Genomic DNA, 18,387 nt, shown 5'->3' with positions numbered 1-18,387 from the left:
CAGGGTTGGAAGGTCAGATGGCAGTTGCTTTCGTAAAAACTATAATAGTGCCTACATCAAAGGTTTAACCCGTGAGTTCCCACGTGTGTGACGTCACTATAAGCGTTCTGGCTCAAATTTGAGCCCTTGGGAGCTGACAGGTTAATAGGTCACGGTAAGCGATATGTCACTATAAGCGGAGTCATCTTATCCGACTTTATTACAAAGAGTTTTATATGAAAACCAAACTTCGCCCTGTAATTACGTTATAATAACCGGTTAGTCAATATAAGCGGATTCCACTGTAATCTGGTCAGTCTCTTCGAACGCACTTTCAACAAATAGTCTACACAACAACCATTTCCACCCGACTGTTGCAATTTAAAATTTGCAATAAAAGCATTGAACTATTATTACCACGGAACAGATAACCAGTATATGCGCCATAAGTTGTTGTTTTCCGACAACAAACAACGGAAGCAGGGCGTGAATCTGAATGAATTTCACGGCGCTTACGACGCGTGATTCACGCCCCGCTGCCCTCGCCTACAGGTTGCGATTGCGACAATTCCATTGTTTGGAATGGCTTCTCTACATGAAGTAATAATAACTCAATGAATAAAAGTCAATTTTTGTAACCGTTTAAACGCATCACTTATTGGATCCACTCCAAGTATGAACTGACTAAAGAGAATTCGTATGTCACCCTTGGACCAGTAGCTCGATATCCCATGATGACCCCGACGATGCGGCCATTGTAGACGAGCGGATCCCCGGAGTCCCCTCTACGGGGTGCCTGCCATATATTGGAACAATTTGACGCAATACACACATTATATATAGGAAGTGCATGCTTTGGACAAGGTACTATTATCCCTTCACCCACTTGAAGGGGTACTGAAGTAAGATTGTAACGTGCAATATTATCTGGTTCAACATGTAAGTCAAGTATTCTGCCAAAACCGGCGTATTTAGCAGGCAGGCCATACAAAGTCTTAATATAGTCGAGTGCTGACAACTTCGCACGTGGATTAGGTATCTTTTTGACCAGAGCTATTCCGATGTCAATTCTCGTTCCGAGTACTAGTAGACTTTTTGGGACAAATGCTTTGATTATCTCGCTGTATAGTTGTGTTTCATTGCATGGCACGGTGAAGTCCCCGTATCTTACAACGAGTTCACGTATTTTGTGGTCGGTTAAGCAATGCGCTGCAGTGAGGACCAATGTTTCGGCGATGAGGCTGCCAGTGCACTTTCTAAAGTAAGGTGATTTCTTTTTGTGGAACTGCACTACGAAAGGGAATTCATTCCCCGAGTCCGTCTCTCCTTTGTACACCCGGAGGGGGCTATGGTTCACGTGCCGCGCCGTTCGCACTTACGACAATGACACCTAAAATAATTTTAAACAGCATTTTATAAATAAAATGTATTTACACTGTCCTGTTTTTATTTTAAAGTAAAAGCAGTATGCTTAGTACATTTCTATTTTATGGCATTCAATCAAATACAAGATTTTATTGCCTGTTATGTTTCGAAATAGTAGCATTAGCATTACACACCCCTTGGGAAAGAAATAAGTTCCTTACATAATAAATTAGTGAATAAGTCTGTAAATATAGATTAGGTACTTAAGTTTATTGTACCTACTTATCTAAAATACTGAATGTTTTTTTCATTTTCATTTCATTTTCACACGTGTTTTATTGGCGTCTCCGCGATTTTCCCTGCTCCATGCTAACATGGTGTGAGAGATGGGGTGTTACAAACTTTATGTTGCCAGGACATTCGGGAGCCGAGGAAGAATCTAAATCTTCCCTTGTTAGTGTAAGGCCTGAGTGGACGCTCGAGTTGGGCGTGCAGCGGGGCGGGGCGTGCGGCGTGCATGTTAAACAAATGCAAACGTATAGGAGCGGCCTTAGTGCACGCTGCTCACATCACTTGTGAGCCCGACGCCACGCTGCACGCCCCGCCGAACGCTCCGCTTCGAGCGTCCACTCAGGCCTTAGTGTAAGGCCTGAGTGGACGCTAGAGTTGGGCGTGCAGCGGGGCGGGGCGTGCGGCGTTCATGTTAAACAAATGCAAACGTATAGCAGCGGCCTTAGTGCATGCTGCTCAAATTACTCCTGACCCCCGACGCCACGCTGCACGCCCCGCCGAACGCTCCGCTTCGAGCGTCCACTCAGGCCTTACACTTACACTAAAAAAGCACCCTGTATGTGTAACTATTGTTCTAACTTTGCTGGTTAGTGGGTTTCGATTTAGTTTGTTGTTACGTTAGGATGACACGCTATAGACCGGGCCGAGCCCGGGGCGAGGCCTCCGACATGTAATTTTCTATGACGGCTGATCGGTGATCAAGCGGTGATTTCCAAAGAAAACGAAGCGCTGGAAGCTCCGGCCCGCCCTGGCCCAGTCTAGCGTGAGTCATCCTTTATTAGGATTCATATATTGGTACTTTGGAATTAAAATTGGAAAATATAAGATTCACACGAAACCGCCGCCAAAAACCGCTCCCATACAATCGAAAATATGCTCTTATTTATAAAGACATGCTTAAATTACATTAAATCTGTCATGAACATTTACGTAAGTTTCCGTTGATGAGTAACAGTAGTAGTATATTATTTTCAAAAAGAAAAAATGGTTGGTAACCCCTGTAACTAGAGAGGATTGCAGAATAGCAGACTCCATTTTATTATTATCTGTCGAATGCACCTTAAGGTTTGCCATAGATAATGATAAACCAAAGATGCAATATTTTTCTCCAGAATGTAACCCCAGGCGGTAGATATGAAATGTGTCTCGACCAGTAGTTTGCTATCACTGTGAACTGTGAAGCTAATAATTATGTAATAAATATTGGTTAAGCTACTGAGGTCTTTTTAAACAAGAGGTTCTGTGGGCAGTATTGAAGAATAATGAACTGATTATGATGGGAAACGCTGAAAAAAGGTAGGCGAAGGCGCGAGGTGAAGACGTGGCCTACGATGGATCAAGCCTGCCCAGAAGATGCCTGTTCACCCTTGATTTGAAGAGCGCTAAAGTAGTGCTACAATAGCGTTGATTAAGTACTTAGGGTTTAAAAGGGTGCCAAATAAGCGATTACTAACTATTTGAGTAGTAGTGTAGGGCCATATAGATGATATTTTCAGCTTTAGATGGTATATTAGCATTCAAAGTCAATATTTGTAACACCCAAGAAGGTAATTGCGCATTTTTTCCTTAGCCCATAATCTGCTTTGGTTGCAATGTTTCCATTTTGTATTATTATTCGTAAGCTTGCACTGTGACAGCTTGAAGTGAAATGTAATGGCGGATAAATAAAACCAAATAATTATTTTAGTTCACTGATTCGATAGCCGGCTTTATCTGCGGATTTATGATGGCGAATTTAATTACACTGTCAATAACTATATGTATTGCTAACAAAATTCTAAAGGGCCTCTGATCCTTTGCATATTTATCATAATATAATATTTTTTTGTTTGTGGTCCACTATATTTAATTTTCTAAAAATTACACACTATACGTGAAGTCCGGTTTTAAATATAACAATACTAACATTTTAGGTCAATATTGAGTAAAAGTATCGATTTTTATTAAGTATTTACGTTCTAATTACTATTTTTTGTTTTGCTTATTGATTCATCGGTCATCTTAACATGGCGCTATAGCCTTAGGTTGTAACTAAGACTCTAATAACAGTATAAGATGTACTAAGGTATTGAATAACGCTCGTCTGCGACTACATGACCTATAATAGTGACTCATAACTTTTCTTTTCGACTGTAAGTGATACAAAAGAGTTAAGTAGCGATTGCGATACACGGAGCTATAAAAGACTTTTTATCGCCTGTTTAGAAACTTAAGTGAAATTTGCAGCTGCTTATTACTCATATAGATGTTAAGATGGTAGAATTCACTTTGAGCTATAACACTAGCTGCTTAAGATGCATTATAGCGGCCAAAACGGCTACTGTGGATCTTAAAGCTATACATGGACCTCTTAAAGACCTTAATGTCACCAGAGCCTGTAAGCTTAGAATATGTAGCTATTCTACAGCCGTTTTATGTCTTTAGGTGATAAAATAAGTGCTAAGTGTCGCCTAATTGTTGGTTGGGATTTCTGACCGCAGCTGCACTACTGGCACTGAACGCGTCGCTGTTACTGTCAATTTCCATAGTAAAATGAACATTAGTGCAGCTGCGGTTGGAAATGGACTGTCACCTTTAGTCGCTCTACTGAGAGCATGCCAGAAGTCCGTCAGATACACAATGACGCGTGTACAGACGTGCCGCGCACACATATAAACGCAAATCATTTTTGATGTATGGCGTGTACGCCCTGTGCCAGTAGTCTCTAAAAACTCGTAGTTCAAAAAACCGCATAGAAAAGTGTTTTACGTCGTATAAAATGTAGCTGATTGCATCTCAGGGATCCTAAAAGACACCTTAAGCCTAGAATTACAGTATCTGATCGTTCCATTGATTGTTGACTGCGGGCAGTATCGGAGATCGGTATCTTATGTCTGCCTGTCGTTTGCTTGTGTTTCATAAAATACTGGGATTAAAACTTTGTAAATAAAGATGAGCATATACGAGGGGTATTCAAAATATTCTCGGTATGAGAATGAAAACAAACAAGTACGAAAAGTTTGATATTTTTATTTTTCAATATACTCCCCCCCTATGTTCATACACTTAAAAGATCGATCAATTATTTTTTTTAATCCCTCGTAAAAATATTTTTTATCTTTCGTGTAAAAATGCTCCTCCACTGCCGCCTTCAATGCTTCATCGTCAGAAAATTTATTTCCACGCAGATCCTTTTTAAGATTGGGGAGCAAAAAGAAGTCGCTGGGGGCTAAGTCCGGACTATACGGTGGGTGAGTAACAGTTTTAAACCCACGTTCAACAATAGCTGCCTTGGCAATATGAGCAGTATGGACGGGGGCGTTGTCATGCAGAAGCAAAATACCTTTGGTTAACTTTCCTCGCCTCTTTTCTTTAATTACATCCTTTAATTGACGTAGAATGTTAGCGTAGTACTGTCCTGTGATATTTACACCTTTTTCTTTATAATCGATTAGTAATACTCCTTCACAATCCCAAAATATCGTGGCCATGACCTTGCCAGCTGAAGGGATGACCTTCAACTTCTTGGGATGAGCTGAACCCTTAATCTGCCACTGCATGGACTCTTGTTTACTCTCTGGGTCATAATGATGAACCCAGGTTTCATCTCCAGTAACTATTCTTTGCAGCACCTCATCAGGATTTTCACCGCACAGGTCAATAAAATCGGAACAACAAGCTACACGCATGTCTTTTTGAAGCCGAGTCAGCATTCGCGGAACCCATCTTGCACTTACTTTTGACATATTAAGATGGTCATGTATAATATCATGTACGGTACCAATAGAGAGATTGGTTACTTGTGCTATAGATTTTACCTTCACTCGACCATCTTCCAATATAAGTTTTTCCACTTTATCAATATTTTCTTGTGAAGTAGCTACTCCAGGCCGGCCAGGTCTAGGGTCATCTTCAATACTCTCCCTTCCGCGTTTAAACTCGCTTGACCACTTTTGAATGGTAGATAAAGAAGGAGCAGACTCACGGTAAACACAATCCATTTCCTCTTTTATGGTTTTTTGATTTTTACCCTGTTTTGTCAAGAATTTTATCACGCATCGATGTTCTAATTTAGTTAACATTGTCAATTCGCACAGGATGTTCATGTTTGTTCAGCAATTGCAGAAAAACAAAAGACTATCTCGGTTCGAATTATACTTTTTTTTAATGTCAATGAATAAACCTTAGCGGCCAGTAACGAAAGAAATTTTAGAAGAGGTCGTAAGATATCAATACCGAGAATATTTTGAACGCCCCTCGTATATACCTACTCACATGACATGATATAAATTAATCTTTGTTGCACGCCTCAAAAAAAAGAAACAGTAGGTACTTTTAAATTAACAATAACAAGGTAAAACCATGAGAGGTTTTCGCTGAGAACGTTCAGTCTATAGTTATTTTTATTGTACCTATACGTATTGTCAGTTTTAATTAATACATTGATGAAATCAAAGAACCTCGTGAAAATTCAAAGTAGGAACCATATTGTTTTAACTTGTTTTGTTTTTTTTTTGTTTTTTAATTTAACATTAATCCTAATGCTATATTTACGTTTAGGCCAAACCACGGAAGAAAGAATGAGCGCGCCGCGCTCTAAGGGCCAAACGTTTCAGGAAATATATAATAATCAACATATTCTCTGCCAATATTCATATAACTATCTTGAAAAAAAAACACCATTTTATAAAAACTACCCCTTCAAAGCACTTTCACCAACGTTAGATAAAAGCATAAAAACTAAAACTAGACTAAACATTTTTAGTGTAAACCCAGAATCCAGAGCCGAACCGTGTTTGCAGTATGGCCCCCCGTCGCCATTACTCACGGTTTGGTCAAACGCATTGTTTGCAGTAGCTGTTCACATTGCGTGACAGGCGCTTCGGCTCAGAAGTATATGAGTTTGACCCCCAACTATAGTTCGTTTTTTTAGGGTTCCGTACCCAAAGGGTAAAAACCGGGACCTATTACTAAGACTTCGCTGTCCGTCCGTCCGTCCGTCTGTCACCAGGCTGTATCTCATAAACCGCGATAGCTAGACTGTTGAAATTTTCACAAATGATCTAAAGTCCGTCAACCAAATCTTGTCAGTAGTAAAAGGCGGCAAATTTGAAAAATCGCGGGTTAGCAACACTGTGTTCAAATAATTCCAAAACGCGTGTCATCTGTGTTTTATCTGTGGAATGTGGATCGTGAACGACAGCCGTCACCTTATTTGTTTTCATTTGGTTTTCATTCTGAATCGTTTCTGTTTCAAGAGATATTTCTGCTGTCACCATTAAATACCAATACATTAAATAAGAATAAGCAAAGCTAAGGGGCCTACAATGTACAATCATGCTCGTTGGCGTTGATGGTAAACATTACTAAAAATTGAGGTTATGGCAAGTATTGGAAGAACTCTTTCGAACTTTTAAGATTATGTTCAGTTTTTTGTTTTAGGGTTAAAAGGCATAAATAAAATTAAAACGTATGCCTAAATCTATCCAACAAGACCATAAATTGTGTCCTGGAAACCGTCCATAGGCTCACATGTCTAATATTTTCAGCAATCAGTTGTGACTATTTACAAAGGTAAACCTTTTAAACAGTATTAAGAGCCCTGATTATATCGCCGTTCTTTCGCAATATCTACCTAATCCATACATGTTTGTTGCAGGATTAAATCTTGCCCAATATAAGGCGTTCGTAGTAGGTAGTATCTTTTCAGACAATACTTACCTATGGCGGTTTATGTACGTGTACAACACAACCAAGTCGAAAAGTGACCCTTATCTTATTTACCTTTAAATTAAATAAACACCCAAATATCAGTTGTTTTATTTTTAATATGTATATTGTACAATATATACCAATCAAAAAAATTACACAGGTATGTCATATTCATCCAGAACAGTACACTAATTTACATTAACAAGTGGCATATTATATTGTAAATAACAAATATATGCACTATCTAATTATCTGCATTTTGATATGATTTTATTTTAGTAAACTTAGAAGACATAGATAGGGAACAAAGAGAATATAAGCAGTTGTTTTTGATATCTTCAAATTTGTTCATCATTTTGATTAACATTGTTTTAACATCGCTTTTAAATTGTCCGTCCATGTTTCAATTTTTTTCAATAAACCGCGAGTGACAATTTGAATTGACGTACGCAGGGCGCGCTCAGCGGAAAAAAAAAATCTGTTGGTTCGATGTACATTGCTGCTTTTCTTAGCGCAATACTGCTCTTTGAGTGTTGCCCTACTTTAGTTTGCTTTACATTGCTACTGACAAGATTTGGTTGACGGACTATATCTCTGTTGCCGCTATAACAACAAGTACTAAAAATAAAATAAAATAAATATTTAAGGGGGGCTCCCAATACAACAAACACGATTTTTTTGGTCTATTTTTTGTTGATGGTGCGGAACCCTCCGTGCGCGAGTCCGACTCGCACTTGGCCGGTTTTTTAGCATTAGAAAGAAGGTAAGCAATCTTGACATGTCTTTTAATTGAAAAACGGTTTTTAAAAATCAGTAACTATTACTTATGAAAGCAGAAGAATATATTTTGATCGTATTAGATTCATAATTGTTACATATTTGCCATTAAGTATTTATTTTTAAAACGTGTTTTTCAATAAATAGACACGTCAAGATTGTTTAAACTTATTTCTAATGCTAAAAAAAACGAACTACAGGTCAGCTCAAAGGACATAACAGAAGACCACAGCCATAACAGGCGTGCCTCACTCCGCGATTTCGTCGCGTTGCAACAAGTACATGCGGCCCACACCAGTTTTGGTGTCTAGCAGTAGTAAGTAAATTTTCTTTAATGTACCAATTTTTTATATTTTATTATATTATATACATGTTAAACTACAAAGAAATTTTAATTTGCATGTTTTTAGTTGCCGCGCACCGCTACGGAACGGACGCCTGCTCGCGCTTGCCCCAACTTGCGGTCATATCTGTCGTAATAAACGCGTTTTGTTACAGAGTGATCCTTCTGTACCTAGTACTATTATTTTATTCTGTGGCCATAATAGCACTGCTACTTACATTGTAGGTGTAGTGTTGTGTTCCTAATTGTGAGTAGGTACGGTTCCCAGTGCTCTCAAGGATGGATCCTTCTAAGCTTATAGACACAGCGGGCTCAGCATGATTCCATTTTTATCGACTATCACTATGCCCGTCACTTTCGCACTTACATACTTGTTAGAACGTGATAGACATGGTGACAAACGATAAAAATGCGACCGTGCTACTAAGGCAGGTCTCCCATCAAGCGCGAGAGGGCTTGGGCTATACCTACTCCCTACGCTGGTCCAATGCGGGTTGGGGACTTCACATATACCTTTGAATTTCTTCACTGGGTGTATGCAGGTTTCGTCATGATGTTTTTCTTCACCGAAAAGCTAGTAAATATCAAATTATTTTTCTAATATAAGTTCCGAAAAAACTTTGGTACGAGCCAGGATTTGAACCTGCGACCTCCGAATTGTAAGTCGGACGTCAGATCCACTCGGCCACCACCGATACACTAGTTTGCAAGCAATCGCGAGTGCTCGGTATGCAATAATTATAGCACTAAAACTGTGGTGCCAACTGCAGAATAAATAGAATTTACTCTTGTTTGCCACCATGGCGGAAAAACAAACGTTAAAATTGAAATGTTAAAAAACTTAGATGCCCGGTGAGGGTTTTATTACACCACGTCGGTAGCAAACAAGTGTGCTTTTTTAAATACATAGCTTAGGCCTTTTGTATTAAACACCTGGGGTGGCATAAACCCGTTGCCAGCCCTTTAAAATCCTGTTTCATTGCCCGTCTCTAAGTGTAAGGCCTAAGTGGACGCTCGAAGCGGAGCGTTCGGCGGGGCGTGCAGCGTGGCGTCGGGTCGGGCTCACGAGTGATTTAAGCAGCGTGCACTAAGGCCGCTACTATACGCTTGCATTTGTTTAAAATGCACGCTGCACGCCCCGCCCCGCTGCACGCCCCGCCCCGCTGCACGCCCAACTTGAGCGTCCACTCAGGCCTTACACTAAGATAGACTAAGAAGAGAACCTACCTATAAATTAAATAAGTTAAAATTTGAATCGGGCCGTAAGACGTTTTACAGAACATATGGTGCTACTTTACCGCCCTAGTGCGCTATAGCACAATATGTACCTATGTCGAATATTTAAAGAGCCATAATGTACTGTAAAACGTTGTACAATACACCTGCGAAAAGGTAATTCGCACTTGTATCGTAATGTACTATTCAGGCTTTGCCTGTAAAAAACATAAACAAAACAATAAAAAACACGATGCCCCGGAAATTGCTAGTCAATCACTACATAGTATAAAACTAAGTCGTTTCCCGCTGCCTGTCTGTCTGTATGCTTAGATCTTTAAAACTACGCAACGGAATTGATGCGGTTTTTGAAGTGAAAACTTCTTTAGCGGCGCTGTGCAATTTTTGTGATGGAGAAAATAATGTTAAAATCGCGAGAGGTGTCACGTGACCGTAAGACGTAAGACGGACACGTGACCTGATCGAAAAACTGTTACTTCAATGTCATTGAGTTTTTCTTTATTGATTTAAATGTCATCTAGTGAGTTTCGCTCTAACTGGTATTAATATAACTCGAGTACTAACAGTGATGTGCTTAGGGGTTTCAAGTAATGCGACTAAATAACGCTAGATGGCGTTAACCTCAATTATACATAGTGCTGCAGACATTTTGCAATAGTGATTGAGTTTTCACTTCTGCCGACACTCCCGGAGTGCCCGTTGTTTTTTTTTTAATAGATAGAGTGATTCAAGAGGAAGGTTTACCTAGGTATAATTTGTTAACCCGTGCGAAGCTCGAAGCCGGGGCGGGTCGCTATAGTTCGTTTTTTTAGCATTAGAAAGAACTTGAAAGAAGGTAAGCGATTTTGACATGGCTTTTAATGGAAAAACACTTTTTAAAAATCAATAACTATTACTTATGAAAGCAGAAGACTATAAAAGATCGTATTAGATTCATAATTGTTACATATTTACCGTAACTTATTTTTAAAATGTGTTTTTCAATTAAAAGACACATCAAGATTGTATACCTTTTTTCTAATGCTAAAAAAAAAACGAAGTATAGTCAATCACTACATAGTATAAAACAAAGTCGCTTCCCGCTGTCTGTCTGTCTGTATGTATGCTTAGATCTTTAAAACTACGCAACGGATATTGATGCGGTTTTTTTAAATAGATAGAGTGATTCAAGAGGAAGGTTTAAGTATAATTTGTTAACCCGTGCGAAGCCGGGGCGGGTCGCTAGTAAGAAATAAAAATAAGCACCTAAGCACATAGTAGATCGTCTTTCGCCTTTAGCTCCCGCCAATGGTATAAGGTGCCTGAGGGTTGTGCAAAGAGCGGGGCTTTATTTAATAAGAGTTTTTAAAAAAAGTCTCGAAAACCTAGGTACTCGTATTTCAGATCTGCACTTTTTTTAGGGGTACCGACCTCTCTCAGAATCATTAGGTTTTTCGATCCTGTCTTTAAAAAAGTTTTTTATATCTCCATATACGTTTATTTTAACTTAGTATGTATTTTTTAATATTTGTACATGTATGTACCTATGTACCGCCGTGGAAATTAAAATAGGTACCTATCCAAAATTTTAAAACTAATATTATTAATAAGGATCAAAAGTTCTAGCGATTCTGAGTGGAAACAATACGAAAAATTCAAGATTTTCACGAATCAGTTTTCGCGAATTCATCGTAAAGCATAAAAAATCACATTCGTAAATAAATTATAATATAGGTACTCACCAAGCAGATTTACGAGTTTATTACTTACCTATGTGAAATAAACATATTCGTAACAGTAAGTTTAAATATTTTAAATAATAAATTATTATAGGTATATCGTAAAAGAATGCTTTTAGCTAGCTCTTAGACTACAATGGCTCCTATTTTAGATGTTGCTCAAATATCAAAGAGTTCGCGCCTGACAAAGGATGATCTATTCAGCTTCGTTTCGCGCGGAAAGAATTCTCGAAGTATAATATTTCTTCTTGGATATTCTGAAGTGCCTTCTCTTCAATATATTTTTAGTTATAAGTAATAACTTTTTCTTGGTTTAATAATGCGGTTTTAAAGATTTTAGAATTGACTCATCGAGACAATTTAATTCTAAAAACGGCAAACACAATAAGGTTGCATTGTTTTATCACAGAGTTCCTATGGCAACCTCCTGTCTCCATTATCAGATCAGCTCGATGGTACCATAATATTGCATTGTCATCCGACTTACATGTGTATGCAAATTTTCAGCTTCATTGGAAATTGGGAAGTCGGTTAAATTTAACTTGCAAGATTTGACCCGTAGATACAAACATATGTACAGTCGCCATCAGATATATCGGAGCGGCCAAGGTGCTCATAAATATCTGAACACGCCTCTTTTGTCAGGCGCTAAAGTGCGTGCTCAGATATTATTGAGCACCTTGGCAGCTCTGATATATCTGATGGCGACTGTACCAAGTTACTAAAAAGCTTGTAAAAACCGAGAGCGTAACTATCATTCTCAATTTATCACATTTATGTTTAGAAATATTACTCTCCGTATACCCCGTGACATTTGCGACCTCGTTCCCATAAAGGCACGGTGTACACCGCGGTGTGAGGTGGGTATAAAACGTGTGGATATCGAAAATACCTATATCAGTGGATGTCACTTCAGATATTGCCCTGGATGGCTGGCACCACGCCCGGTGTAGCGTCAGCAAAAAACATAACGGGCAATGCTGAAATAAAAGTTTTATTTCATACCCTATTCTGGCGTCCCGCGTCCCACAGCTGAGCAAAGATGCCTGTGATCATCACGACTCCCGATTTAGTTATTTTTCCGGGCCTAGCCAAGGTGACACAATCACTTGCACTTCGCCATCGAATCGCTTTGTGTTTCTCTATCACTCTTCCATATTTAGTGTGGCAGTGACGGTTGCTTTTCGTTCACTACGGAGCGTTAGCGATTGGCATGTTGTCTACGGAGCCAGTTAGTAAGGACGGTGTCTAGGTCGTCCCGCCATCTCCGTCTGGCCTGACGGGCCCGATATAATATAACCCCCTTATGCATAAACGCGCTACAACCTCAATTAGCTAATAATCGTTTGTCCTTATTTTTTTTTGACTGATGTATTTGTAAGAAAAGGATACATCATAAATCATATGTCCGTAAAGTACAAAAGTCATTCGTTGGGCAATGCATTCATTTTTATAACCAGTTACCTGAGGATGCTTTAAGATTACCCTTTCCAGCTCTTAAGAATTACTTAAAAAAGTCATTGATGTTAAAAGCTTATTACAGAGTCGAGGACTACTTGACAGACAAACATGCATGGTCCAAACCAGAAACTAATAAAAAGTAGTAGCAATTAAAAACATTGTATTATGTATAGAGTTATAGGTGACACAGCTCAGGTAAGCAGGAAAGCACATCAAATATTATATGTTGGTAATTCATAATAATCAATCAGATTTATATAATATGTTTTCCCATTTCTTTTAATAACTTTATTTTCTTTTCCTTTTGTAAGAATTTGATATGTTTTCTGAAAGAGTATGATTCCATGTACGCACGTGTAACGAATTTGTATGATTCCATGTACATATGTATATTTTCTAAATCAAATTTCTATTACACCTTATGTGTATAACTGCATGAATTCTATAGTAATTGTATTTTTTCCCTTATTTTCTCGTAATGCATGTTAATTATAAGATGTAATTATTTTTGAAAAGATGTGTCCCGCCGAGTTTGTTGCCGGTCCCATATTGGGATACCCTCCTCCAATTGAGGGGGGATTTCAATCTTCTCGGGGCAGAGGTGTAGGGTTGGAGCCGGTCTACCTAGCTTTATTTGACGTTCATAAGCGCATTGTAATTATGCCTACTTGAATAAACTATATTTTACCTTTATCTTTATAATTTAACAAAATCAGGCCCGTAAAGTTTTATGATTAAGGGGGTTAATAATTATCTACACGAGTACAAACTTTACTTATAAAAATCACAGTCTGTGCCCTGTTTATCAAAAGCTTGTAACTTGTAATACAAGTGGAAGTCCCTTTCTAACAAAAGCTGACAAAAAGGGACTTCCACTTGTATTACAAGTTACAAGCTTTTGATAAACGGGGCACTGGTCAAAGAAATTCAAACGTTTTACTTGCAGCATTCGCACATTTTTGCAGACCGTACCCATGTAGCGCGGTCCGGTATGATAGAGGGTGACAAGTGTCGTGAAAGGTTTCTGGGGCACATTTTTTGTAATAACCAATCGCATCGTATAGTATACAGGCGCCCTAATAAGCATAGTGGACGGACGGACAGATTTATGAGGTTTTGTATTAGATGGTCTGTCTTTGTGTGTTATTTGTAACCGACAGTTTTGTGTATTCTTGGTTTTCGTTAGTGTAAGTGGTTGAAGTGGATTTTTCGTAATATTTAGATGTCTAATGTCTAGGATGACTCAAGTTAGACCGGGCCGTGTCCGGGCTGTGGCTGGGTGATCACCTGCTGTCATAGAAAAGTAAGCGCCGGAAGCTCCGGCCCGGACACGGCCCGGTCAGTCCTTTTCAGAGACTGTCCGGTAGAATGACAATACTAATGAAAATGTAGTGTGATATAGAAAATGGAATGGAATAAAGGAATAACATTGTAATTATACTTACTGATAGAAAATTTCTTACCCATTATATTCATCCCATTTTAGGTTATTCATATTCAGATTCAGATTCAGAGTTTTATTTGCTTAAACATGGTATATACAGGTCTTAAATACTAATACAATAGAGCTACATGTTTGGTCATAGAGACATGCAAATATTGTGTGATGTCATATGTGTCGCATGCATCATATTTAAATGAAATTAATTAATATCTAAGTACTTACTAACTAGTTCTTATAACTATGAATATATGTCATTAAGATATTCCTGAATGGTGTAGTAGGCTTTGGATGTCAAAAAATTATATAATGCAATTTTAAATTCATAAATATTTTCTAGTCTTAAAATATTAATTGGCAATTTATTAAATATTCGTGGTGCCATACCAAATATACTTTTTGATACAAAAGCGGTTCTAGAAAATTTATAATTAATTTTCCCATGTTGCCGCAAACTAATGAATGTCGTAAACTGGTTCATATTACATTTGACATACATTGAAATTTCATACACATACAAACATGGTAGAGTCAAAATTTTGAGTTTTATAAATAATTCTTTGCATGATTCCAAGGTTCGAATACAGCATACTGATCTTAAACATTTCTTTTGACTCAAAAACACCATTTCACGATCAGTGGCATTTCCCCAAAACATTACACCGTATCTTAAAGTAGCCGTTACATGTGCATGGTAAGCAATATTATCTATATTAGGTATTATCTTTCAAAATACTTTTTTTTTCTAGATTATTTCTTATTAAGTGATTATCCCATTTTGCAACTTTCTGCTTATAATACGAGGGCTGCTACTTATGTATCCGGAATGGGCCACTTACTGGAACTATATTAAAAATATATATATAACATATAAAAATGGAACTCTTTGGAAGCAAAATACAGTTTGTTTCACATGTCTATCAATTGGTTTTACATTGTAGCATTATTTTTAAAAATTCTTTGTTTCATCTTCAACGGATTTACTTGTGAAAATTTTCATGCAGATGTTTTTTTTACGATGTTCGGAGTGGATAAACTCAAAAATAGTGCATGGAGCGACCTTTTTCGACTTTTAGGGAGTAAGTTCCATTGAAGGTCAATGTTTTAGAGAATAAATTGTGGTCGTAGTATATTACGGTATTTACGGTAAAACGAATTAAAAAAAAACGCTCTAAATCGGCTGTTATCCCAAAAAAATATAGATGCTGTGAACGAACTCATAATGCAAGCTGGTCATACATGCATATGCAAGTATATACATATGCAAAAGTGCATCATTCATCTTGGTGGACAAATACAAAGGCAATAAAACCATTTATAACTATAGATATTTGTTACTTTTTGTGTTTCCGGATACATAAGTAGCAGTCCTCGTATAACTAGTATTCATATCTTACAAGTAATCTTTCTGCCTAATGATACACTGGCAAAACGCTGATCCTATCTATTCATCAATATGCCTACAATTAATCATCTATGAGACCTCCTATGGCGTAAATAGGGTTTGCAATCCGGATCCGAAATGTATGAAATTATCCGGATCTGGATCCGGATCCCGTAAACATGACATACGGGAAACGACCACAAGGTATAACACTTATATCAATATTAACAACATGTTTTGTTTTAGATAAAAAAAAGTCTGTCGGCGCGATTCGCAAATGAATTAGAGGTTCACTAGATATGAAATAGTAAAGATATGTGACGTTCCACAGCAAAAGGTACCTTATGGCGGCTGGCGCTTACGCTATTAATAACGCCGCTCCAATATTCAGCCGGGGCAATGGTACCTTTTGCCGTGGATCGTCACATATCTTTACTATTTCATATCTAGTGAATCTCTAAATCATTTCCCGAATCGCGCCGTGTTTCTTTTTTGAGATTGAATAAAATTATCACTACATAGTATAAAACAAAGTCGCTTCCCGCTGTCTGTCCCTATGTATGAATAGATCTTAAAAACTACGCAACGGATTTTGATGTGGTTTTTTTAAATAGATAGAGTGATTCAAGAGGAAGGTTTATGTATAAATTTTTAACCCGTGCAAAGCCGGGGCGGGTTGCTAGTATAATATAATGGAAAACAATTATGCACTACATCTGTACCGAAAATGACTAGAAATAGTTATTTGTACAACAAGAGATCAAAGTTTGATATTTCTTCGAGTGCTTATTTTGAGTCCCGTGCAAGCGAAAGATTCTATATTAGAATCTAATTTAGAATCTTGAGCGTAGTAAGGGACTCAAAAGCGCACGAGATGTAAATAACTTTGATCTCGTGTAGTTCACAAAACTTTTCACCTCAGCAGTGAGAACATATTAGAGAAGCCGAAAAATGTATTCCTTCTTCATCGCTTACCTCTATTCACTCATGTTTTCTTAAGATATATCAACAATTAAATTTTCACCTCAGCAACTCGAACAAGGGTACTTTGCTACTTAAAAACAGTGAGCAAAATCGCATTTTGCTCATTTTGTCTCACTCAGTGAGCAAAATGCGATTTTGCTCACTGTTTTTAAGTAGCAAAGTACCCTTGTTCGAGCTGCTGAGGTGAAAAATAAATTTCAGTTTACCTGTGCTATCTGTAATTTACAATAGGTAGTAGGTAACCGTCCGATCCTTTGAAATCTCACTTGTATTTTCTACGATTTGAACCTATAGGTATATAAGTAAGAGTAAGTAATTTAAGGATTGTAACGTTGCACGTACATATTTTAATTATAAGCTTTAATTATTTTATTTTTACACCTTAAACTAATATAATTTTAACGAATTAACTTATTTATAATCGATTTTAAATTATTACGGCATGAATTATTATTTTACATTTTAATCTTAATTAATTATTATTTTAAATTTTACTAATTATTTATTTATACACTTTTATTAATGAATTTTATATTTACATAAATTGTCTTATTCTACTTTACTATAGTAAAGTAAGACTAAATAAACATTTTGATGTATAGTTATAATCAAATTATATTAGGTATTGCATGTATACTCGGACGTTCACACTTTATTCGTACCGACTGTACTCGCGACCGGCCTATTAGCTGACGTCATGGAAAGATCTAGAAGCCGGTTGCGCGAGCGCAGAGGGCCTACCGCGAACCACGTTCGACGTGTTGCCTCTCTGTCGCACTTGTGAATTCGTACGTAAGTGTGACAGGGAGGCAACACGTCGAACGTGGTTCGCGGTAGGCCCTCAGCCCTCCCGCCGCTGTCCGCGGAGAGTCAGTCCGCGCCAGCCACCTTTGCATACGCACGTACCGCCGCGCACACGGAGCCTATCCGTGTCGTCTCGCGCGCCGTACGAATTTTAACCTTTTTAATTTAATTGAGGTGTGCGCGGACACCTTATTAATTTATAAATTTGCTCAGCGACGTTTTCGCATATTACGATTCCCGCACCCACGTATTGGTAAGTGCAAAGTGTTGAACGTTTCATTAGAATAAGTAGCTTTAGTGTTAAAGTAGTTTGTTATTCGATTCATATTAATCGCAAAACCTAAATTTAATATTACGTTCCATTCCATCTTTTGCTAAATGCTTTTAGCTCCAGAATGATCTAGCAATTTCCTTTGTTCTCGTAGTGGCGGGTACGAGTAAGTATGTGTACGTACCCTCCTACTTATTTAAATTCACTTCTTTGTTCTTTGTTCTTCTTTCTTTCTTTACTCTGTGCTTTTCCTTCGTTTTTGTAACTCCGCTCTGCTTGTGAACACAAACACGCTTTCTGCTTATGGTGCACCGGCTTCCCCATGGTCCCATCATCATCATCACAGGGTGTTCACAAAAGCAGAGCGAGCAGGAACACCTTACTAAGACATCTGGAAATCCACAGGGTGCGTCGTAACGTTTTAAATCCAAGACCGTCGGCCGACAAACACCATCACCACCTCGACGGCAGGGTTGGAGCCATAGCCGTTCGCCCGCCGTCGCCCCTGCTCCTCTTCAGCGCTGTCGAGTGATACCCACCTGCTGCGGACCCTCGACCAGCCAGGGCAGTACCGGATCTCGGGTGCAAATTTAGACGGGCCTTGACCACCCACGACCCTATTCAAAACTTAGTTTTTTTATT

General features: G+C 38.2%; 1 protein-coding gene across 1 annotated transcript; it reads right to left on the bottom strand.

Annotated features, from left to right (window-relative positions):
- Positions 1 to 634: 634 nt before the first annotated feature.
- LOC134658634 (clotting factor G beta subunit-like) lies at positions 635 to 18,069 on the bottom strand. The gene is made up of 3 exons (XM_063514287.1): positions 17,952 to 18,069; positions 866 to 1,353; positions 635 to 775 (listed from the first exon to the last, which is right to left on the bottom strand). Exons 1-3 carry the CDS (start codon positions 18,067 to 18,069, stop codon positions 635 to 637), a joined length of 747 nt encoding a protein of 248 aa, XP_063370357.1.
- Between the last annotated feature and the right edge of the window lie 318 nt (positions 18,070 to 18,387).

Source organism: Cydia amplana, chromosome 23, assembly GCF_948474715.1.
Source record: "Cydia amplana chromosome 23, ilCydAmpl1.1, whole genome shotgun sequence".
Lineage (NCBI taxonomy): Eukaryota > Metazoa > Arthropoda > Insecta > Lepidoptera > Tortricidae > Cydia > Cydia amplana.
The sequence above is the reverse complement of the archived record's forward strand: the minus strand, read 5'-3'. Positions and strand labels throughout refer to the sequence as shown.

Coding starts and splice junctions, on each gene's coding strand:
- LOC134658634 (XM_063514287.1), bottom strand. CDS start 18,069: ATGGGGAAGCCGGTGCACCATAAGCAGAAAGCGTGTTTGTGTTCACAA. Junction 1,354..17,951: donor GAAGAACAAAGAACAAAGAA/GTGAATTTAAAT, acceptor CATTGTCGTAAG/TGCGAACGGCGCGGCACGTG. Junction 776..865: donor TTACTTCAGTACCCCTTCAA/GTGGGTGAAGGG, acceptor AATATATGGCAG/GCACCCCGTAGAGGGGACTC.